Source organism: Prinia subflava, chromosome 16, assembly GCF_021018805.1.
Source record: "Prinia subflava isolate CZ2003 ecotype Zambia chromosome 16, Cam_Psub_1.2, whole genome shotgun sequence".
NCBI classification, from domain to species: Eukaryota; Metazoa; Chordata; class Aves; order Passeriformes; family Cisticolidae; genus Prinia; species Prinia subflava.
The window spans coordinates 11,025,684-11,045,211 of NC_086262.1; the positions used below are offsets into that span (position 1 = coordinate 11,025,684).

At 48.7% G+C, this 19,528-nt stretch overlaps 1 protein-coding gene and 1 long non-coding RNA gene across 2 annotated transcripts; both read right to left on the reverse strand.

The window, feature by feature from the left end:
• Nucleotides 1–8,815: 8,815 nt before the first annotated feature.
• LOC134559122 (uncharacterized) lies at nucleotides 8,816–13,619 on the reverse strand. The gene is made up of 2 exons (XM_063413652.1): nucleotides 13,404–13,619; nucleotides 8,816–11,744 (listed from the first exon to the last, which is right to left on the reverse strand). The coding sequence occupies exon 2, from the start codon at nucleotides 11,740–11,742 to the stop codon at nucleotides 10,753–10,755; it is 990 nt and encodes a 329-aa protein (XP_063269722.1). The 5' UTR covers nucleotides 11,743–11,744; nucleotides 13,404–13,619; the 3' UTR covers nucleotides 8,816–10,752.
• A 3,344-nt stretch (nucleotides 13,620–16,963) lies between these two features.
• On the reverse strand, nucleotides 16,964–19,149 carry LOC134558932 (uncharacterized). Its single transcript, XR_010082430.1, has 2 exons — nucleotides 18,027–19,149; nucleotides 16,964–17,856 (listed from the first exon to the last, which is right to left on the reverse strand). It is a non-coding gene; the product is annotated as an uncharacterized LOC134558932 (long non-coding RNA).
• Between the last annotated feature and the right edge of the window lie 379 nt (nucleotides 19,150–19,528).

The following is a 19,528-nucleotide window of genomic DNA, read 5'->3' on the forward strand; positions in this document are numbered from 1 at the left end:
CTTCCTAATCCAAAGGCAGTAATGTTTTACTCTCTAAATGTTCCCTTACTCTGTATGGAAAGCAGTAAATCTAATTAAGCAATTTATAGGGATCTTTGTTATACTTGAATATTTTCTCATTCCAAAATAAGCCTAGTGTTCTCACAGACTATCAGTTTTTAAAAGATAAGGTGGTACATTTTGATTAAATCTTCCTAGTGTAACAGTGGTCAGTACTGACTTATTTAAAAATGCTAGATGTTTATTGTAAAGAAGCACACAGTACAGAAAACAAAAACACACATACCCTCCTTCTGGGTTTTAGTGACCACAGAGATTAAGTAACACGTTGGTCACTTGATGAGGCTACACCCTTTTTATTTCTTTTTTTTCCTTAAGTTTAAGTTTTCTCTGCAGGTTTCTGGGAAGATGCCAGGCTCCAGTGGCCTGTGAGAGTGCTTCATGGTGCTGGGGTGCTGGAAGCCAAGTCCTGCCCCTCTTGTGCACTCAGGTGCATCCTGGGGTGCCTGTGCTGCAACCATGGAACAGCTGCTGCAGGCTCAGCAAGATCAATTGCAGGTTGCAGTGCAAAGGAAGCCAGTGGAGATAGTGAATATTTACTTTGGTTAATACCTCTGAAAACTGAGCTTCAGGGGAAACCTCCTCCCACTCCACAGCTCTCTGGAAGGAGGCTGTAGTGTGGTGGGGGTTGGTCTCTTCTCCAGGTAACCAGCAACAGGACAAGAGGAAATGGACAGTCAGGAAAAGTTTAGATTGGATATTAGATTTCCCTAGAAAATTTCTCCATGGAAAGGGTTGTAGAGCATTGGAACAGGCTTCCCAGAGAAGTGGTGGTGTGGCCATCCCTGGAGGGATTTAGAAGAAGCTCAGCTGTGGCACGTGGGGACATGCTGGGTTTGGCAGTGCTGGGTTAAGGGCTGGCCAGTTTGCCAGAGAGTAAGAACAGCTACACCCAGTAAAACCCTACATGCATTGCCCAGTGAGACAACCTCAAATCAAACATGCTTTTCCTTCAACTGCTCTTTGATTTTCAGTTTCTGACATCACAGATTTATGTATTTTCACATCATTTGCAGTATTTTCAGTTGGTGTGTGAGGCAGTTGAAGGTTTTTAGTACTTTAGCTGTTCTCTGAGAGGCTGAACCCCTGTGTAAGTGGAGCCTATGCCTGCTAATGCTTGCGGGTAGTAAACTAGGAGTACTTCTGGTGTAAATTGAGGTAATAGACTACAAGAAGGATTGGGATTACCTTGTGTAACCTTTTCTCCCTCAGGTGGAATCATTTATCCGCAGACCAGTGAGGGAGGAGGGAGATGAAGAGAAGGTAGAGATTTGGGTCTTGGCCCAAAACGGTCAACGGGGAATTTTCCATTGACTCTACTGGGCTTTCACATAATCAGGAGTGCAGAAAACTGAAGTTACCAAATGCATGTGGAACAGCTTTTCTTCCCTGAGACCTGTCCTAACCCCCAGGGCCCTGCAGGCACGAGGGCAGAGTCTGACCTGTGGCACCCAACACAGGATTCACATTCCACTGAACAGAGTTTGCGTTTTTGCTGGGTCCAGTGCCAAGTCTCTGGCGTGCTGTACTATTTAATTAAGCTTTCAATGTGATGGTGTGAAAAGTGCAGTTTCAACTCGTTACATCATCCTCAGGAGTCAGTCAGCCTTTCCCTTACATTTGTCTGTGTATTACTCATGTCCTGTAGGAACTGGTGAAATGAATAAAGAGAAGGAACCACCTGGCATTGCAACACATGTTCATCTTTTACCTCTGTGATTCTCTGCTTGCTCTGAAAAATCTGGGGCGTGTTTTAATAATATTTTTCTTATATGTTTGGCTAATCTTATGAATCTTCTTCCCCCAAGTAGGAATGATTTCTATTAGAAAGCAGAAATAATTCCAAAAGCCAGCAGCTAGCTGAAGGTGCTGAGTGTCTGGGTGGTGGAGCAGGTCACACCTGCAGTCCCCAGCTTGGACTCTGGGACTGGTTCTACTCCCTCTTGTCCTGTGGGTGAGAATCTCACCCCATGAGCTGAGGGACTTCAGCAAGGGCAGAACTGCCCTGTATTGAGAGAGATCAAACAGTCTGAGGAGGGTACAGAGCCACGGCCTTGTCCTGCCTGGAGCTCCTCTCCACAGCAGGATGAGCACTGTGCCTTCAGTCTGGCAGGTGGCTTGGCTCCCTCCTGTCCCCAGGAAAAGCAATGCATGTGGTGCAGTGCTTTGTTTCCTTAGGGATTTTAAAAGTCCTGTACTGCTGGCCTGGAACACTCTGTACAAGGTTCTGAGAGCAGAAACTTAAAATACATCTGAAAAGGTTCTGATCCATAAGGATACATAACTCTGTGTTGTCTGTGGAAGTTCAATGGAGCTGAGAGACCTTGGGAGCCCGTGTGGGTCAGGATGTGAGTGCTTGCACCAGGAGCAGTAAAAGCCTATTTATTGTTACCTAATCAAAAAACACTTCTTTAAACATGTGACAAACTGCAGTGTAAATGTGGTACTTGATACTATTGATGAGAAAGGAAAGATTCTAATAAAGGCTAATTACAATGTTTGGTTTGATAGCTGGGACCTCACAGTCCCTACAGGTCTCAGTCTGACAAACTGGGACAGGACACATTTAGCCATTGCTGTTTCTGAAGAACAGGGAAAAGGGAAACAATAAAAACATATTGAATTTCCTTTTGAAATTAAATTGCTAGAATTACTATTAGATGCAACTAAATGTGGTGTGGAGGGTTTGTTTCTTTTTCATTTTTGGCAGGAAATACGAAAATGAGTGGCTTCAAACTGACAGAGGGCAGGGTTATATTGGGTATTAGGAAGAAGTTCTTCCCTGTGCAAAGGCTCTGGCAAAGATTCCCAGAGAAGCTGTGGCTGCTCCATCCCTGGAAATATTCAAGGTTGGGCTGGATGGGGCTTAGAGAAACCTGGTCTAGTGGAGGGTGTCTCTGCCCTGGCAGGGGGTTGGAATGAGATGATCTTTCAGGTCCAAACCATTCTATCATACTATGAAAATTTTGAATACATGAGGCATCACAATTTTTGCCAAGCCTAACGGGGTGATGTTTAAATGCTGACATGTTTTCCTTTCTAGCCTATATCCTTTGCAATAGATTGTAGGAAGGAGACTTCATCTTTGAGCACAGAACCCAAAGATTTCTGCTGCCTGTCTGAGATCAGCAGGTAATTTTCTGTTGCCAGCATTAGCCTCAGTGAGACTTTTCTCTCAGAATCCTGTTATTGAAGACAGGGAAATGTAATGAAGTGAACTGATGTGCTCAGAGCAGCTGCACTGCCCTTGCTGTCACATGCAGTGCCTTGTGCCTGCTGGCCAATTGTGCCAGGAGCACTTCTACGTGTCAGAAAAATGTGCAGAGACTATGGATGTTTGTCAGCATCTTTCTACTGAAAAATATAATCTGGTAAAAGGTTATACTGGGTGCCCCAGCCTCCACCTTCTACCTCCATGGCAAGTCCCACCTTGGAGCACCTGGTGCAGAATCTGCTGACCTGGAGTGAACTCTGTTCTAAAATCCTGAGATTTTTGCTCCTCTTTTTCCTTGTTGCAAGACCCATTCTCTTCTCCTCTCTTTGATGGTGGAAACCATCACTCCCATTATCCCCCTGACACTTCCCTATAATACCACTGTTGGCTTCTGGATCCAGCTACTTACCCCACATGTTTTTCTGGTTAACACTAGTGTACAGTTATATAATTAATTTGGTTAATTATGCTTAGAAAAGAGTTTCAGGGTGGAGACACAAGCAGCTCATCTGCAGCCTGTTTATTGTGTGGTTCATTCCCTTCTTGAGAAATTGTTGATGTGAAGCTTAGAGGCAGCAGAGAAAGGAAACTTTCATTTTCTGCCTCTAAAGTGACAAGGGGAGGGTTTTGCTGAGCGCTGTAGCATGGATCAGTTGTCACTTTGGTCTCGAGGACTTCCTAGAGCAGGCAGTGCTTTATTATTTATAAGGGAAGAGAAGACACTTTGCAATAGGCCCTGCTATTTGCTTGTTGCTATAAAAAGACTGGGAAAGGGAGGTGGGGAGGAATCTGTTCTAAACCCAGCTGGTACCAGCCCAGCCCTTCAGGGAAGCACAGTGCTTGATTTCTCTTGTATTTCTTTGACCCAGTTAGCATTGCACAAACGTTCCTGATCACAGGACTGTCTAATCCTCTCTTGAATCCTGCTGAATTTTATCTTGTTGACATCCTGCAGCAATTAATTCCAGGAGCTGACCCTGCACAGCAAAAAGGCTGTGTTGTTTTCTGTGTGCCCTTGTTCCAGCAAACCAGGTTTGGGCAGAGGCAGCCTGGAGGGTCAGCACAGAATTTGGCATCTGAGGCAGGGGTGTCACCATCCCTCAGGGGCTGGGGATGCCTCACACCCCAGCACACCTGAAGGAAAGCTGAACATTGAGTGAGCAGCTCAAATGTCACCACAGCCTGGCTGTGCTCTCTGTCACCTTGCAGTGCTGAAGGAAGAGGTGTGGGGATGTTTTGGAGAGGGCTGGGGCTGAGCCAGGCTGGGGCAGCAGTCCCAGCTGCAGCTGCTCTGGCCCATCCCTATCAGCCCTGCTGGGCAGGGGCAGGAGCTCACCTGCAACATTTGTACCAAAAAACTCTCCTTACCTGCAGACAGGGCCTGTTGGACACCCATCTGTCCTAAACTGGGGTCTGGATGTTTCTGGATTCAAAAGTGGGCATGATCAGGCCTGTGCTTATATTTGCTTCCCCTAAAAAACAATTTTTTACTGTTTTCCATGGCTGGCTCTGTGAGCAGGGACCATGTGCAGGTTCCTTTGCTCTTTGTGCAAACCAGCCTCAATCTGAAGCTCCCAGCTCATCCCACAGATGGGGCTGGAATGGTTTCTAGGCTCAGCAAGGCAGGGATGGCCACTCTGGGCGTTTACACAGCCTCCAGATCAACAGGGCCTGGTGGGAGGCTGGCACTGCTAAACAACCATGAAGGGTATTTGTGAGCCAAAACAATTTATTCTGTGCAAGTTTTGATCTTCTGTAGCATGACCTGAGGGGGAATGTGAAGAACATCTGGAGCAAATTTGATATTTCTTGTGTAATTGTTTTGGAGCCTGGACACTTCAGATGTGGCATCTCCCTGTTCTGAGGCTGAGCTAGTGGAGATCAGCCAGTGCTCATTGAGTGAGATATAAGATATAAAAACATAAAATAAAATAATTAAGGTAGGAAAAGCCCTCTAAGATCACTGACTTCAGCACAGCCCTGCTAAACCCTGTTCCCATGCCACACCTACATGTTTTTTGAACACTTCTAGGGACAGTGATTCCACCACCTCCCCTGGCAGCCTGTTCCAGGGCTTGACAACCCCCACCTAGAAATTTTTCCCAATACCTAATCTAAACCTCTCCTGGTGCAGCTTGAGGCCATTTCCTCCAGTCCTGCCTCTTGTTACCTGGGAGGAGACAGCAACACCCACCTGGCTCCAGCCTCCTTCCAGAGAGCTTTAGAGAGCAGCCCAGCACCTTGGTATAAAACATTTGCTCTCCCACATACCATGCAGGAAAAAATAACAAAACATTCAGCTCAGCACAGCTGACTTGCAAATGTCACTTTGTGCTGCCAGATGAGATGTGCAGTGTCCCTGCTGGCTCCTCCTGCTCTCACCGTGTGTGACCACCCTCTCTGCAGAGCAGGGATTTGCTGATCCCGAGGGACAAAGCCCCTGCAGGTGTGTGAGGCACAGGCAGATAAAGCCTTGTGGCTTACACACAGTTTTTGCTAAGCTCACAGCAGGCTCGTGGGCTTTCAGCTAGGTTAATTTAAAAGCAAAGACAAGAAATAGTGGATACAATGCTAATGCACACAAATAAATAAACTAATAATTTGATTTTCCTCGTCAGCTGCTATTAGAAATCCCTGCTTTAAATGCAGCAGAAAATTATTCCCATTACAAGCCCATTTCAAAGCACTTAAAGGCTCCCTTTGATTTAAATGGCATTTGGTCAAACTTTATGGAGCAACAAGCTGGTATTCTAAAAATGCCCAGTTTTCCTACAGCTCTTTGCAACAGTCCTAGGAAGCATTTCCTCCAGGACCATTAATTCCAGGAAGGCTGCAATTACCAGGAACAATATCTCTCTATTTACACAACATGTATTTTGCATCAGCTCTAGCTCGTGTCAAGCAAATTAGATTATACTTGAGAATCCCTGAGCATGGGGAAAGGCCACAAGCCCAGGATGTGGCACTTCAGGGGTCATCTGCTGTCAACTGTGGCCCACATAAGAGATGCCAGCCACAAAAACACATGTGGGCCCTGGTGAGCAAGGCACAGAGCTGTGCCTGAACATTCTGGCTCTTCAAACACAAGCAGTAAAGCTTTTGGCCATCATTTCAGAGCTCTCTTCTGCCCATGGTTACAGATGCAAATGGAAAATACAAAACACTTTGCCATTAATCACGTCTTCTTATGGTTCAGTCAAGGTTTAATTCAAAGCTAAGGGATTCCTGCTTATCACTAAATGCAGTCTAACTTCATTCTGCACCATGATAAATGAAGTTAGTCTCCATTTAGGAAGGCTGAAAGTTAATTAAAATATGCCCTCAATGAGGAATTAGGACCAAATGCAGGCACTTCAGGGCAGGGGAAAGCTTGAGGCACCACCCACAAACCACATCCTGGGTTTTGCCTTGGGCTCAGGTCTGATCTCCTTTAAGGTGTGTGAGCTTTAAGGTTTCCTTGGAGCTTTAAGAACTGGATTTTTTTTTCCTGAAATCAAAAATAGCTGCTTCAATCCTAACTTCAAAGTTAAAGACCTTTTTAGAAACTGAATTTGCTGACCTTGCTCTTGCCCCTCCATCATCTCCATGTGTGTGCAGCCCTGCGATCTGGCCCCACTTGCCTCTGTTACAATCCCTGGCTGACAGAGCCCCATCCATGGCATATCCCTGTCTGTAACCACACTGCACTGCCTCATATTTTGTTTTTTTCATCAGCATCTCTCTTGCTGGCTGTCTGTGTGGGCACAGAAAGGCCCCTCCTGGGTGGGTGAGGCTGGAGGAGCTCCTGAGCACCTCCTGCACTGCACAGGGCTGACACCAGGGACAGGCTCAGGAGCTGTTCCTTCCTCGCCTGTGGTTTCAGCTGATGCATGTGTTTGTCATCTAAAAGACAAGAATCTGAGGAAAGAGTGGGACAGTTTTCTTTCTGCCTCGCCATCTCTGGTTTGTAAATTCTGGTCATGATTTTCCGTGTCCAAATGCATTTACGGTTTGCAGCAGGAAGAGGCTGCTTGGTCATGCAGGCAAAATTGCCATCTTAGCTCACAGTTTGCTTGTGAACTGGATGTGAAGTCTGGGACTGAAAGCTGCCGGTGGGATTTGGATACCAATTCCCCATTCAAATTAATCCAAATCCCTTTGGCAGTTCTGATGATCTCAATAAATGAGATTTTTCTGCCGGTGACTTCAAATGCAGAGCCTGCCATGAGATTGGCCATGGAAGCAGCATGGCTTTTATCTCTCTCTGTGACCTACATTCCTCAATAAGGTTTTCTTTCTTGTCTGGAAGCACTTCTGAACAAGCAGCAACTTCTACAGGCTTACCCTGACCAGTGAATCCTCAGGGGCTGTTCTGCAGAGAGGGAAAGAGGGAGAGCATTTTCTGATGGCCCCGGTGTGCACCCATGGGGTGAACAGGGAGAACAGTGCTGCATAACTACAGACCACGTTATCCCACCCAACAGCATCCCATTTGTTTGTTCTTTGGTGGGACTGCAGGCTCCCTCAGCAGCTGGGGGAGAGAGGCTGTGACAGGGGAGGGACAAGGCTGCCCCAATCCCCATCCCCTCCCTGAACCAGCCCTAAGTACACCTGCAGCAGGTGGGTGATGGATGTTGTGCAGCTGCAGAACTGCCTTATGCAGGGAACTGGTGCATATTTAATGGTGCAGTGATTTCACAAAGACCATCATGATCGTTTCCAACAGAACTGATTGTGAAAAAGGTGAGGATGGGCTTTTCAAAGCAGGAGTTAAGTGAACCTGAATAGAAACAACCCTCCCTATCTGCTGCCTCTGTCTTGTGTTAAACCAGAGTTACTTTTCTTGCCTGTCACAGCTTCTACTACACAGCTGGAATTCCTCAGCCCGGGGCTCCTGGCCCTGCATCCCCCTCCTGCTGGGAGCTGCCCTGCTCACTCACTGGCACCACAGCCCCACCTTGCCCTCCTCCCTTCCTGCCTTGCCACCTCTGTGACCCTCATTTGCCCATGTCTCTTTGCCCCCATCTATGTTGCATCCCAGCAGCTTTGCTCCTCTTGCAAAACCCAGTTGCTTCAGTAGAATCTCAGTTTTTACTAAAGTGAAACTATTCTGCAGAAAGAGGCAGTTCACTCCAAAGCCTCATTGCTCCAGACCTAACTCCAAACCCTGGTGCTCCATGGGCACATAACAGCTGCTGCTGCTGAGCAAACCTGGAATTAACACTGTGTTTTTAAATGTCCCCAGCTCTGACCCCAACCCTGCCACCATCCCAGAGCCTGCTCCAGTCCTACATTAGAGGAGTTGGAGGCTTTTCCCAGTGTGTCCTGGGCTGAGCTCTCATCTGCTGCTGTTCCTCTTTGCTCTGGAGAGAAAAGGTGATGGGTTTACACATCACAGGAATCACAGTCCTGGGCAGCAGCTGCTGAGGGGATGAGGTGTGAAGGCCTTTGGTGACCTGGCAGAGTGAGAAGGTGTTTGCATGGCAAGTCACAGCCCAGGTGCTGTGGATCAGCCCAGCACTGTAAATAATCCCCTGTGGAATGCAGAATGGAAACAACAACTGGATGGAAGGATTTTATTTGTTTCCTCTGTCAAAAGCAGTGACACATGCAGCTGGCACAAGACCTGTTAGGCATTAGAGTCATAAATATTCACATGGAGAGAAATTTAAATGACAGCAGAGCAGTGAGGACAAGCATCACTGAAACCCCAGCATTTTCCTGAGAAGGGAGGGGCAGGTGTGGAGGAGGCAGAGCAGGCTGGGACCTCCCGGGTTCAACTTTCTCCATCAGCTTCAATGAATGCTGGAGCCACCTGCACTTCTGTACTTGCTGTGTGATTAGTTCAGAAACAGAACTGAGAAAGAGCTCAGCTCCATAGCACTAATGAGTTTCAACAGAAGAAAAAAATATTTGAGGTAAGAGATGTGAGGATGAGAAGCTCAAACACTCTCACCTTTTGATCCTTTGAGCATATTTACACTCATGTTGGTACCGAGTAGAAGTTGCTTTTTCATTTAATCTGCTTGAGGGTGGTTTGGAAATCACTTGTGTGCATTTTTATAATTGCAGCTTTCCAGTGCTGTTTCTCATCTTAGCTGCTGTTGAGCAAACAGCCTGGTCCCTCTGCTCTCTGCTGTGCCAAAACATTTATTCCTAGTAGTAGTAATAATTAGGCTGGTATTGCTTTGCAGCTTTTTCAGCTACATCTCCTGACTGGCTATGGAGAGTGTGGCACCAGACACAGGTGGGTCAGGTTGCTCTGACTGCAGGAGAAAGTGCCCATGGCAGCTTCTCTGACAGAGAAGTCTTTGTGTGGCAGCAAGGGATGGCCCCAGCCTAGAGGGAATGCTTCTGGTTCTACAGACATCTCACATAACAACACCATCAACATGAATTGTTGGTATATGATGTGTGCTGGATGGTTGGAATGTGCCCATTTGTTTTTTCCATGTTTCAGTCTCACAGCACAAAGTAAAGCTCAGTCAACATCATCAGCAGGGTCAGGTAGGTGAGAATACAGAAGCACAGGTATGAAGGGAAACACAAGTTACTATTTTACACACAGGTTCTATGAGCACCAGCCCAGCATCCCTGGGCTGCCCCTCAGCCTAGGCTGCTCTTCTGAGCCTGCAGAGCTCTGTGTGGGCTCGTGGGGCTCCTGCACCTGAGCTGCAAATCCCGTGGGTGCCCGTGGTGCCCAGCCTGGCTGTGACAGTGCAGAGTCCAACACGATGCCTGTTTCTTTACAGCTGGCTCCACAACAGCCACAGCACTGCCACGGCAATGCCCACCAGGGCTCCCAGCTCTCCTCCTGCCAGGGGTAAGTCCAGGAGTAAAGAGAACAGAGTTGTGCCAGGAAAAGCACCAGGGAAATCCCCACCCAAGGAGTTACAATATTCTCCACGTTGCCCTCCAGCAAATCCTCACAAAAAACTTCTGATGATTTTTAAGAAATATTTCTTTATGCTACTGCTCTGTTGGATGACCTCTCCAGTGGGATCCTGGTGCAGAGGCAGGGATCTGATGGGTCTCCCAGTAAATGTGTGTCTCAGAGAGAGAGCATTTCGTACTGTCCAAGCCTTGGGCAAAGGGTTCCTTTTTGAACAACTGTACCCAAGTGTCAGCAACATCTGGCTGCTTGGCTGGAAAGCACTGGTATTTCAATGTTCCCACTTCTTCTCCAGCACAGATGGGATCTGTGTTCTCTCCAGCTCTCTCCAGCTTTTCTTCGTGCTCAGGGCAGTCTTGCAGTAGGTGGGAGGAGATGCTTTATGAACTGTTGCCTTTCCAAAATGAGAACTGATTGCTGTTTCCTTAGCAGATGAGACTCTGAATTGTCCCTTTGCCCACGGATGAGGGATATGATGGATCACAAGAGTCTGCCTGACTCGCATGCATGTTCAAGCCATGTTTTCTGTGTGAGGACTCCAGGGAGAGCTGCTAGAGCACAGGGTGGTTATATCTTGTGAATAAAATTATTCTAAGCAGCTACCTCTTCACACTTCAGCAATGGCTGGGAGCAAACAAGCTTTTATCTTTGCTTCTTTCCAGATGCATCTGTGCTCTGAAATCCAGTTATGGATGGTGGCTTTTTTAGGTACCTGGAAAGACTCGAAGTATCTCTGCTTAGTGGGAACATCACCCTTGACATTTTTATCACAGTGAGAAGTTTCTCTTCCTTCTTTTTCATCTATGCCTGCTGTATTGAACAGATTCTGGCTTCTTACAGAGCAGGGCAGGGCTGAGTTTCCCACCACCTTCCCTCTGGCTGAGGCTGCCAACAGCCCTTCAGTGTTAATGAACTTTGAGCCATTTTCTTTCTGACTGTGGTTATTCCCCAAAACTGTTCCCTCATCCCTTCTGAGATACCTCAGCTCTGAGCATACTGCTTCTTTCTGAACTGGTCTCGGGGAGGGAAGCCTTGGAAAATGGAACACTCGTGGAAAACTGGTTTTCCCTGTGTTTTTTTCTTCCAGGTTTGCAGGATGAGGGTCACCATTTGGGGCAGAGGAGTTGCACTGTGAGTTACCAGTGCTGGCACTTTCATCACAGGAAGAAGACTTGGAGGAACAAAGATTTCCCGCATTGGTGTAAATCTGTTCCAGAGGGTCCTCTCTGGACCAAAAGTCGGTTTCTGCAGGTGGGACTTTTCTCAGTGGCACCACATTGGAGATGAAATCGGTCAATTTACATTTTGACCTTTCCTGCTGTGTCCCCACAAGCCGTGGAGAACCTGACACATCTTCAAGGGTCTTCAGGGTCTCTCTGTCCTGAGCCTTACGTCTGCTTTCCAGAAGGGCTGGGAAGGTGGGTCTGGCGAGGTGGCAGATGGATTGGATGTAGTCATCGCTGGAGTACGAGTCTGGGCCGGCTGCAGCACCCCCAGCACGTTTGGGGTTGCTGCTTGGGTCCTCCAGTGCTTCCTCATGGGTTTCTCTGATGGTTGGGAGAGGCTTTGAAAGGCTCAGTCTGATCCGGGGTGCCATGGCTGCAAAGAACAGAGCAGACATGATCAGCATGTGCAAACCTGCCCTGGTAAAGAAATCCTGGCCTTGGTTCTACCTGAGCCACCTGAGGTCTTCTTGTGGTGAACACGGATGTTAACAAATCTGCATTTTAATTTGCTGGCAGTACTTTTATATCCATGGCTTCATAAAGAGCTTCATAAATGTTCCAAAGAAGCCAAGTCATTCAATGTGGCAGTAAATGGAAGGTTCACTAAGGAGATCAGCAATGGTGCTCCCTCCTGAAGCAATGCAAGGGAGCACAGCTGGAGAGGTGTAGGGCAAGGGCATGAGCTTGTCTCCCTGCCCCTGTTGGAGCAGCAAGGCACAAACTGCTCTCCTTATTTAAAGCTCCACCTCTGTTCACTGTGACAGGGCTCTGACTTCACCCTCAGTCCAAGCAGGCAGGAGCTGAACCCAGCAGGAGAGGAGCTGCCCTTCCCCTGTGGGGAGCACGACCCAAGTAAAGCAACATCTCAGTGGTCTCTTCTAGAAGCTGCAGGTGAGAATGTACAGGGTCACTTTTGTCTGTAGTTCATAAATGTAGTCACAGAGAGGTAGGTCCTCCCCTGAGTGCTTACACAGGGTCAAAGGGATTTAATTAATGTCCTTTATATTCAAATAGTCATCTTCAACTCCTTTTAGGATGGGTTTCCATCAAACTGCTGCCACTACTCAGTTAAATATATTGATTTACAAATATTTCAGTATATTTTGTGCTGCAGTGTTTTCTAACTGTACTGATTTTTTTTTTTCTCCAAACACTCCCCTCTGTGCTTTGCTTATCTCCCCTTCTGGCAGAAATGACCGCATAGCCTGGATTATAATATTTTTTTTTACTGCTTCCCCCAATGAAATTTGTATGTGACTAATCTGCAGACACAATACAGCTTTGTTGTGTGATTAAACACAGAAGTGCCTTGCTAGCTCTTTTAATGCCTTGCTTGTCATGCTGGCTTTGTTGAACCTCCCTGCAAAGCTGCAGCTCTCGCAGGGAGCACAAACGAGCAGCTCATGCCCAGCCCAGGGCAGAGCTCCGGGTGCCCATCCCTGCCCAGGCTGCTGCTGGCCCTCACTGGTTTTTCTCAGGTGCTGCTGGTAAAGCCAGCCAAACTGGGATTTGCTGACCTGAGAGCAGGAGACGCTTGTTTTAAACCTTAGGGCCTTTTTATTATCCTTTTCCCTGTCTGCTCTGTTTTTCTCATGTCTTGAAGCCTTAAAGAAAAGGCTCCCTCCTTCCCTCCCTGGCAGCCCTTGCCTGAGCCGGGCAGTGTCAGTCCGGGCCCGGCAGCGAGAGCGGATGCTCTGCTCAGGGGCGCGGGCATGTCGTGTTAAATCGCGATAGCGCTAATCAGTAACCAAGTCCTGCCAACACGCCCTTCCCCCGGAAGGAAATTAAATCCCCTATTTGCAGTAAAACTCTCCCGATGGTGGAATGGATCAGGTCCCGCCCGGGTGCGCTCCCCTCCGCTCTGGGCACGGCGCTGGCTCGGCCGAGGTCACCTCCCGTCACCGCAGCCCGGGGAGCGGGACCCGCTGCCCTGCAGCTCCACCCTGCCTCCAGCATCACCGCCTGCCGCCATCCCGGCTATTCCCGGCGGCCCCGGCACACAGCCCGTGCCAGACCCCCTCCCCTTCCTTACCTGCGGGCTGGGGCACGGTCTCTGTCCTTTCCCCGGGCCGGCGGCTCTGCCCCGCTGCCTCCTCCCCGCTCCCAGCACGGGAGATGTGCTGACACCAGCCCGTGCGCCAGCTCCTGCCTCAGTCAGCTGATCCCGCTGCCTGGTTTGTTGCTGTTGCTAAAAATATCCCTGATATCCCTGGCTGCCTGCCCTGCCCGAGCCGCAGCCCGCGGGCACCGGCCGGGCCGGGCCGCCCCAGCGCCTCCAGCCGCATCCCTGCGGCTCCGGGCGGCCGCGGCTCCCGATGGAAGGGAGGGGAAGGGCTGCCTGTGCTCCAGGCTGCCGTGGGGAAAGAGGAGCCGTGGATCCCTCGTGCTTTATTGCTGAAAGGGGAATTCTGAGCGTTTGGGGCTGTTTTTCTTCCTTCTCTGCCTTATTTTGTGAACAAATTTGTGCTGGTGTGCCCAAGAGGCAGTGGGGGTTTGCAGCTTCGTTAGTGCTGCTCTCTGCTCCCATTCTGCACTGAGCCGAGCACTGCTGAGCCCAGCTGTACATCCCGGGATTGAGCCACACATCCCTGGGCTGAGCTGTACATCCCTGGGCTGAGCTGTACATCCCAGGATTGAGCCACACGTCCCTGGGCTGAGCTGTACATCCCTGGATCAAGCTGTTCATCCCTAGGCTGAACTATACATTCCTGGGCCAAGCTTTACGACCCTGGATTAGGCCCTGCATCCTGGACCGAGCTGTACATCCCTAGGCTGAGCTGTACATCTGTGGGTTGAGCTTAACATCTCTGGGCTGAGCTGTACACCCCTGGACCAAGCTGTACCTCCCAGGACTGGTTGAACATCCCTGGATTCAGCTGTACATCACTGGGCTGTACATCCCTGGATTCAGCTGTACATCCCAGGATTCAGCTGTACATCCCTGGATTCAGCTGTACATCCATGTTGCTGTGGAGGCACAGCGACAGCCGCCCCTGCCATGGCACCTCCCAGGGCTCTGCCCCACCAATCCCCCTCTCCCACTGCTCCCAGTATCATCCTTGCTCAGTGTTTCTCTCAGGCCACACAAGGGGATTACAGCAAATTGGTTTGCCAGGGGTACTGGCAGCATCCAGCCTTGCGGGTCCCTGGGCAGCAGGAATTTGCCTTTGTTTCCTGGGTTATTAACATGCTGCAAACTGATTGCAATTCTGGAGCAGCCCTGGTGTCCCTCTCATGGCCTCTCTTGCAGCATCACGCTGCGTGGGGAGGTGAATTGTTATGTTGCAGCAGTATCTTCCTTCTGTATTTATTTCCCAACACTGTCCTCAGAGGCAGTCCCAACAGCTGCTGCTCTTTCCTGGGGAAGAGCCATCCCACATTTCCCTGTGTGCCCAGGCCAGGGAGTATGACTGCATTTCTGAGCCTTGCTGCTCCCCACAGTGCCTGTCCTGACCTGCTGGAGGGATGAAGAGAAAAGCAGAAATCCTAAATTAAAACCCACTGCTTTCGTTTTAATGCAAATATTCTGTGTTACCAGCATTCGGGCTGGAATTGGCTGTAACAGCTGATTTAGTCACCCAAGCCCACACTCATCATTCAGGTTTTTTCCTTATCTCCAGTAAAAAGAAATAAGCAGCTCAACAGACTTGTGCATCCCTTCAGGATATGGTTCCAAGCAGATTATTTTTTTCCTGGAAATAGCCGTTGCTTAGCATTTCAATATAACAGGTATGTAAGCTTAAGCTCTTTGTCTGGACTTCTGGTGCCAAACAGCTGAATTTATCTGAAATGACCCACAACCTTCATGTATTAAATTCACTAACAGCAATGATCAGCTGGGATCATGCTGTCATAACTCAGAGCTTCAACTTTTTCCTTCTTGCTTGTAGGAAACATGATTACCATCAAAAGGGAAAAAAACCCTCAGACACCAGCTATGCCAAGCAGCTGCAGTATGGAGCTTGGGAAAAACATTTTGTGAGGAAGATCACTGATCTGGAAACAAGCTCCACATGTGCAGATGTGCATGAATACATTCTCTTTAAGAAGAGCCTTCAAGATGGTTCCTCTGCCCTGGTCAGCCCCTCCTCCCTGCTGGAGTTGCCTCCCTCCCAAAGGTCTGATGGAGTGAGTAGAACATGCCAGGTGGAAGGGACAAATATAATATACCTTCTTCCTCTTTTTTTTTTTTTTTTTTTTCTTTTTTTTTTTTTTTTTTCTTCCCTCAACCCCTCAACCACAGCCATTTGGTTTCTTCTTTCATCAGCTGCATCCTCGAAAAATCTTAATTTAAAAGAAACAAGATGCAACTTTGAATGCTTGTTGCAAGAATACCATAGGTTTTTTCCCAAGCACTTGTGAGGACAGGTCTGGATAAATCATCCCAGTTTCCTGCATTTATACTCCCCAAGGGTGCAGTGAATCAGCATTCCTAGGTGCATGAAAACTGTCACCAAATGGGATTAATGGCAAAAGAAAACAGCAACAGCAGCAGTGCTTGAGCTGCAGAGGAAAGCACCAGTTGTGAGTTCTGCAGGGCTTGCTTGAGTGTCTGAGATATAAATGCTAACAGTTATTTTTTTGGTTTGGTTTTATGTTTGTTAGTTTTGGGGTTTTTTTTTTGAATGCTTCCAGTTTTTGGGAAATCTGTGAAGTTTAGCAGAGTTGGGTAAGTGTAACAGGTGATGCTCCTCTGGGCATTTTTGAAGCTTGTTGGCTCTTGCCAGGGCTGGGGGACAGGGTTAACCTGACACTGAGCATCTCCACACCTCAGTGCAGGTCCTCCTTGAAGGTGCATCAACAGCCTGGAAGAGCTGCTCCTCTCCTGCATGTGGGAGAGTGACTTTTTACAGGGCAGATACTGAATGGGACAAGGGGCAACAGTTTTAAATTAAGAGGAGAGATTTAGGTTACAAAGAAATTCTTTATTGTGAGTGTGCTGAGGCACAGGTTGCCCAGAGAGGTTGTGGATTCCTGCAAGTGTTCAAGGCCAGATTGGACAGGGCTTGGAGCAACCTGGTTTAGTGGAAGATGTCCCTACCCATGACAGGGGGTGGAACAAGATGATCTCTAAGGTCCCTTCCATTCCAAACCATTCTGTGATTCTGTGTTTCCATGTTTGTCATTAAAAGTTTAGAAAAGGAAAATGTTTTGACCTGATTTGTGCCAGATTCCAGATGATTTGTGTTCTCTAATTACACCCCCAGCCCATTAACCTCCTGTGCATTACAGCAAGCAGCCACTACGGTACCAGTGAAGACAGTGCCATGAAATATTAATGAGCTGCTTTTGTATTGACTAGAAAGAGTTGGATTGCACCCACAGCTGTTGCCTTGACTGCAGCTCACCCAGCAACTGGTGGTGGCTGTGTGTGTGCACTGTTACTGATGCACACGGATTTTCTGTGACTTCCTGGCTGTTTCTCACCCTCTGCAGGTGAGGACCCAGTTGCTGTGAGGGCTGGGTGCTGCAGCACATCACAGGGCATGTCATGGGTTGACATTTGACAAAATGCCAATGCACCCATGAGGGTATATTTTACCTAATGAACTCCTGTGAGATGTGGTCAAGAACAGAGCAGAGCAGGCCTACTTCTTGAAACAGACAGACAATTTATTATATTACATAACAATGGACAATAGAAAAGGAAAGAAAAACCCAGCCACCCAAAAGCAGAAGAGAAAACCTCCCAAAACACTGCTTCTCCTCCCCCCAATTTCCATTCCATACATGCTCACTCAGTTGTCTCCAGCACATTACCTTCATCTACTTGCTTAATCCCCCAACAACCCTGGGTTCCTAATCCAAACCATCATCCTTTAAAATTCAGACAATCCACATTCCATCCAGGACGAGAGGAGTCTCTCTCGCACCACAGACCCCCCCCCCCCACAGGAAACACAGGTCCACCATCCCGTGTTCCCACGTCACCCATGGCACTGCCTGGAAGGGTCTGCCAGGGTGACACCCTCCTTTCCATGTCCGGCACTCTCACTGCCGTCCATGGACCTGCACTGCAACAGGGCTCTTTTTAAGGATGTTTTGGCCAAGTACCAAAAACCAGCCATCTTCTCATTTTGGGACTCAGGTCCCCCCCATTTACCCCTGGGGCCGGGGGCTCCAAGAAGCAGGCCAGAACGTCTCTGGGTTTGAGCCAAAAACATCCACCCAAACACAGTCTTATTTATAGTCAGGAGGGTCCAGGGTCCGTCTATGGCTATCATTATGCAAGAAAAGTCCGGCCTCATAAGCCACTCCTCTTCATTCCGGCCATCGAAGGGGCTTCTTTTCATCTCACATTACCCTCTCGGTCCCAGGCTGTCCTCTCTCTTCTAAAACCACCAACTATGAGAATACAGCGTCCAGGGATAACTCTCTTCTGCCTTAGAAAGAGTTAAAAGCTTTATCTCCCACCACCAAGGTCAGGCACAGGCGATCGCAGGCACTGCAGCTCTCACAAGCAGCTCCAACTCGGCACCTTCTCTCTGTGGGGGGAGGAGAGAGACGGGACCGGGGGGGGGAAGGGGGGGGGAACGGGATGGGACAGGGAGGGGGACGGAAGGCACCTCCAAAGTTCTCCCTCCACCCCTCCATTCTAGATGGAAGCTGGACCAGCTCCACTCCAGCTCCCTCTGTTCCCCACCCCAAGGCCCACCTTGCTAAGCCAGGCCCACCTTGCTCCCCTCCCCCACCCGGCCTAGCCAGGCCGGCAGGGGAGAGGAGGAGACGCTCCCTCTCCGAAAGCAGAGCAGGAAAGAGAGAGTCCTGCTGGGAAATCCGGCTTTTAACCCCTCGTGTCCTCAGAGGCGTGTCCACCTCTTAGTGGCCAACAAAGGTGCCAATATTCAGATCTAAAGACTAATTGGTTTGACCACTACTTCCAAAAAAACTCACTTCCCTTCAAACCACGACAGGGCACAAGACCTGCTTGCAGGACCTGAGCTCTCCATCCAGCTGGGAACAAGGGTGGGGCCCTATCGGGAGCCTTTGCTCAGAGGGATTTAGGTACTTTGTTTCATTACGGAGTTTAATTAAGCTGGAAAATTACTCCAGCCTTTGCTGGGAGTTTCTAGGCCATGACATGGTCATGGCTTCATCAGCAGTGGCTGCTCATGGCCAGCAGAGAGAGAGAGTTCTGTGCCAGAGCAGAGTTCTCTTAAAATACTTTGGAGTCTCAGAAGTCCAAACCATGGTGACAACTTGGTGGCAACCTCCCCTGGGATTCCAGCCCAGGCTATTTACTTAAAATAATATAAACACTTTTATGTCTGTTATTACTGATCTGCCTATGAATAAATTGTATCTTTGCATGGATGCATTTTTTATCATGCATCACACATCACATGTCCCAAAGTCCCTGGGTGTGGTTTGGTCCCTGCTGGACACCCCACACGAAGAGGCTGGAGAGCTGAGCACTGTGAATTATTGCAGGTCTCAGTGAGGGCAGCCCTTCCATCACCTGAAAACCTTCTCCTGCCTGGGGTCACATGAAACCCCCTATCCTGCTAGTAGCTTGGGTCACCTAAAATAGGTTTGTCCATCCATAGATGTTGTGTTTCTTTAACAAAAGATTTTTAAAAATTAAATTGCAATCATCAGTGTAACCTCCTGTAATGTTACTGGCCTCTAAATTTTCTTCTGGAGGAGCTGGGATGCATTTAGATGCCCTAAGAAATACCAACCCCAGAAAATAACTTATTCTTGAGTTATTTTCAGTGGTGGGATTGATGCTGACTCTATTTCTCCCCTGCAGGTGCTGTCTGTGTTTCTCTCCTGCAGGATTCCTTCTCCGCCCCCCATCCCCAGCCAGGGCACAGCAGCGCAGCAGCATCCTCTGTCACATCCACACTGCGATGGGGACTGAGCCCAGAGGGTTTATTCCATCTGGCCTTTCCGGAGCGCATCTCCACAGATCCCGGGATTTTCCAGGCTGGGATCACAGTGCTTTTAGTGCCGTGCCACCATCTAGCGGTGACTGCAGCCGGGAGAGGCATCCCCGGCCCGCTGGGAACCGCGGGGCTGCACGGCTCAGCTCCGTCTCTGCGGGGATGCTGGCGGCAGCATCCCGCTGATGAATCATAAATCCGGCAGGTGAGATAGGATAAGGCTTCTCCCACACGTGTCATCCTGCTCTGCTCCTTCCTGGAACGGGATTTT

Bases quoted from the DNA above. Each gene is read 5' to 3' on its own strand.
- LOC134559122 (XM_063413652.1), bottom strand. From the start codon at position 11,742: ATGGCACCCCGGATCAGACTGAGCCTTTCAAAGCCTCTCCCAACCATC.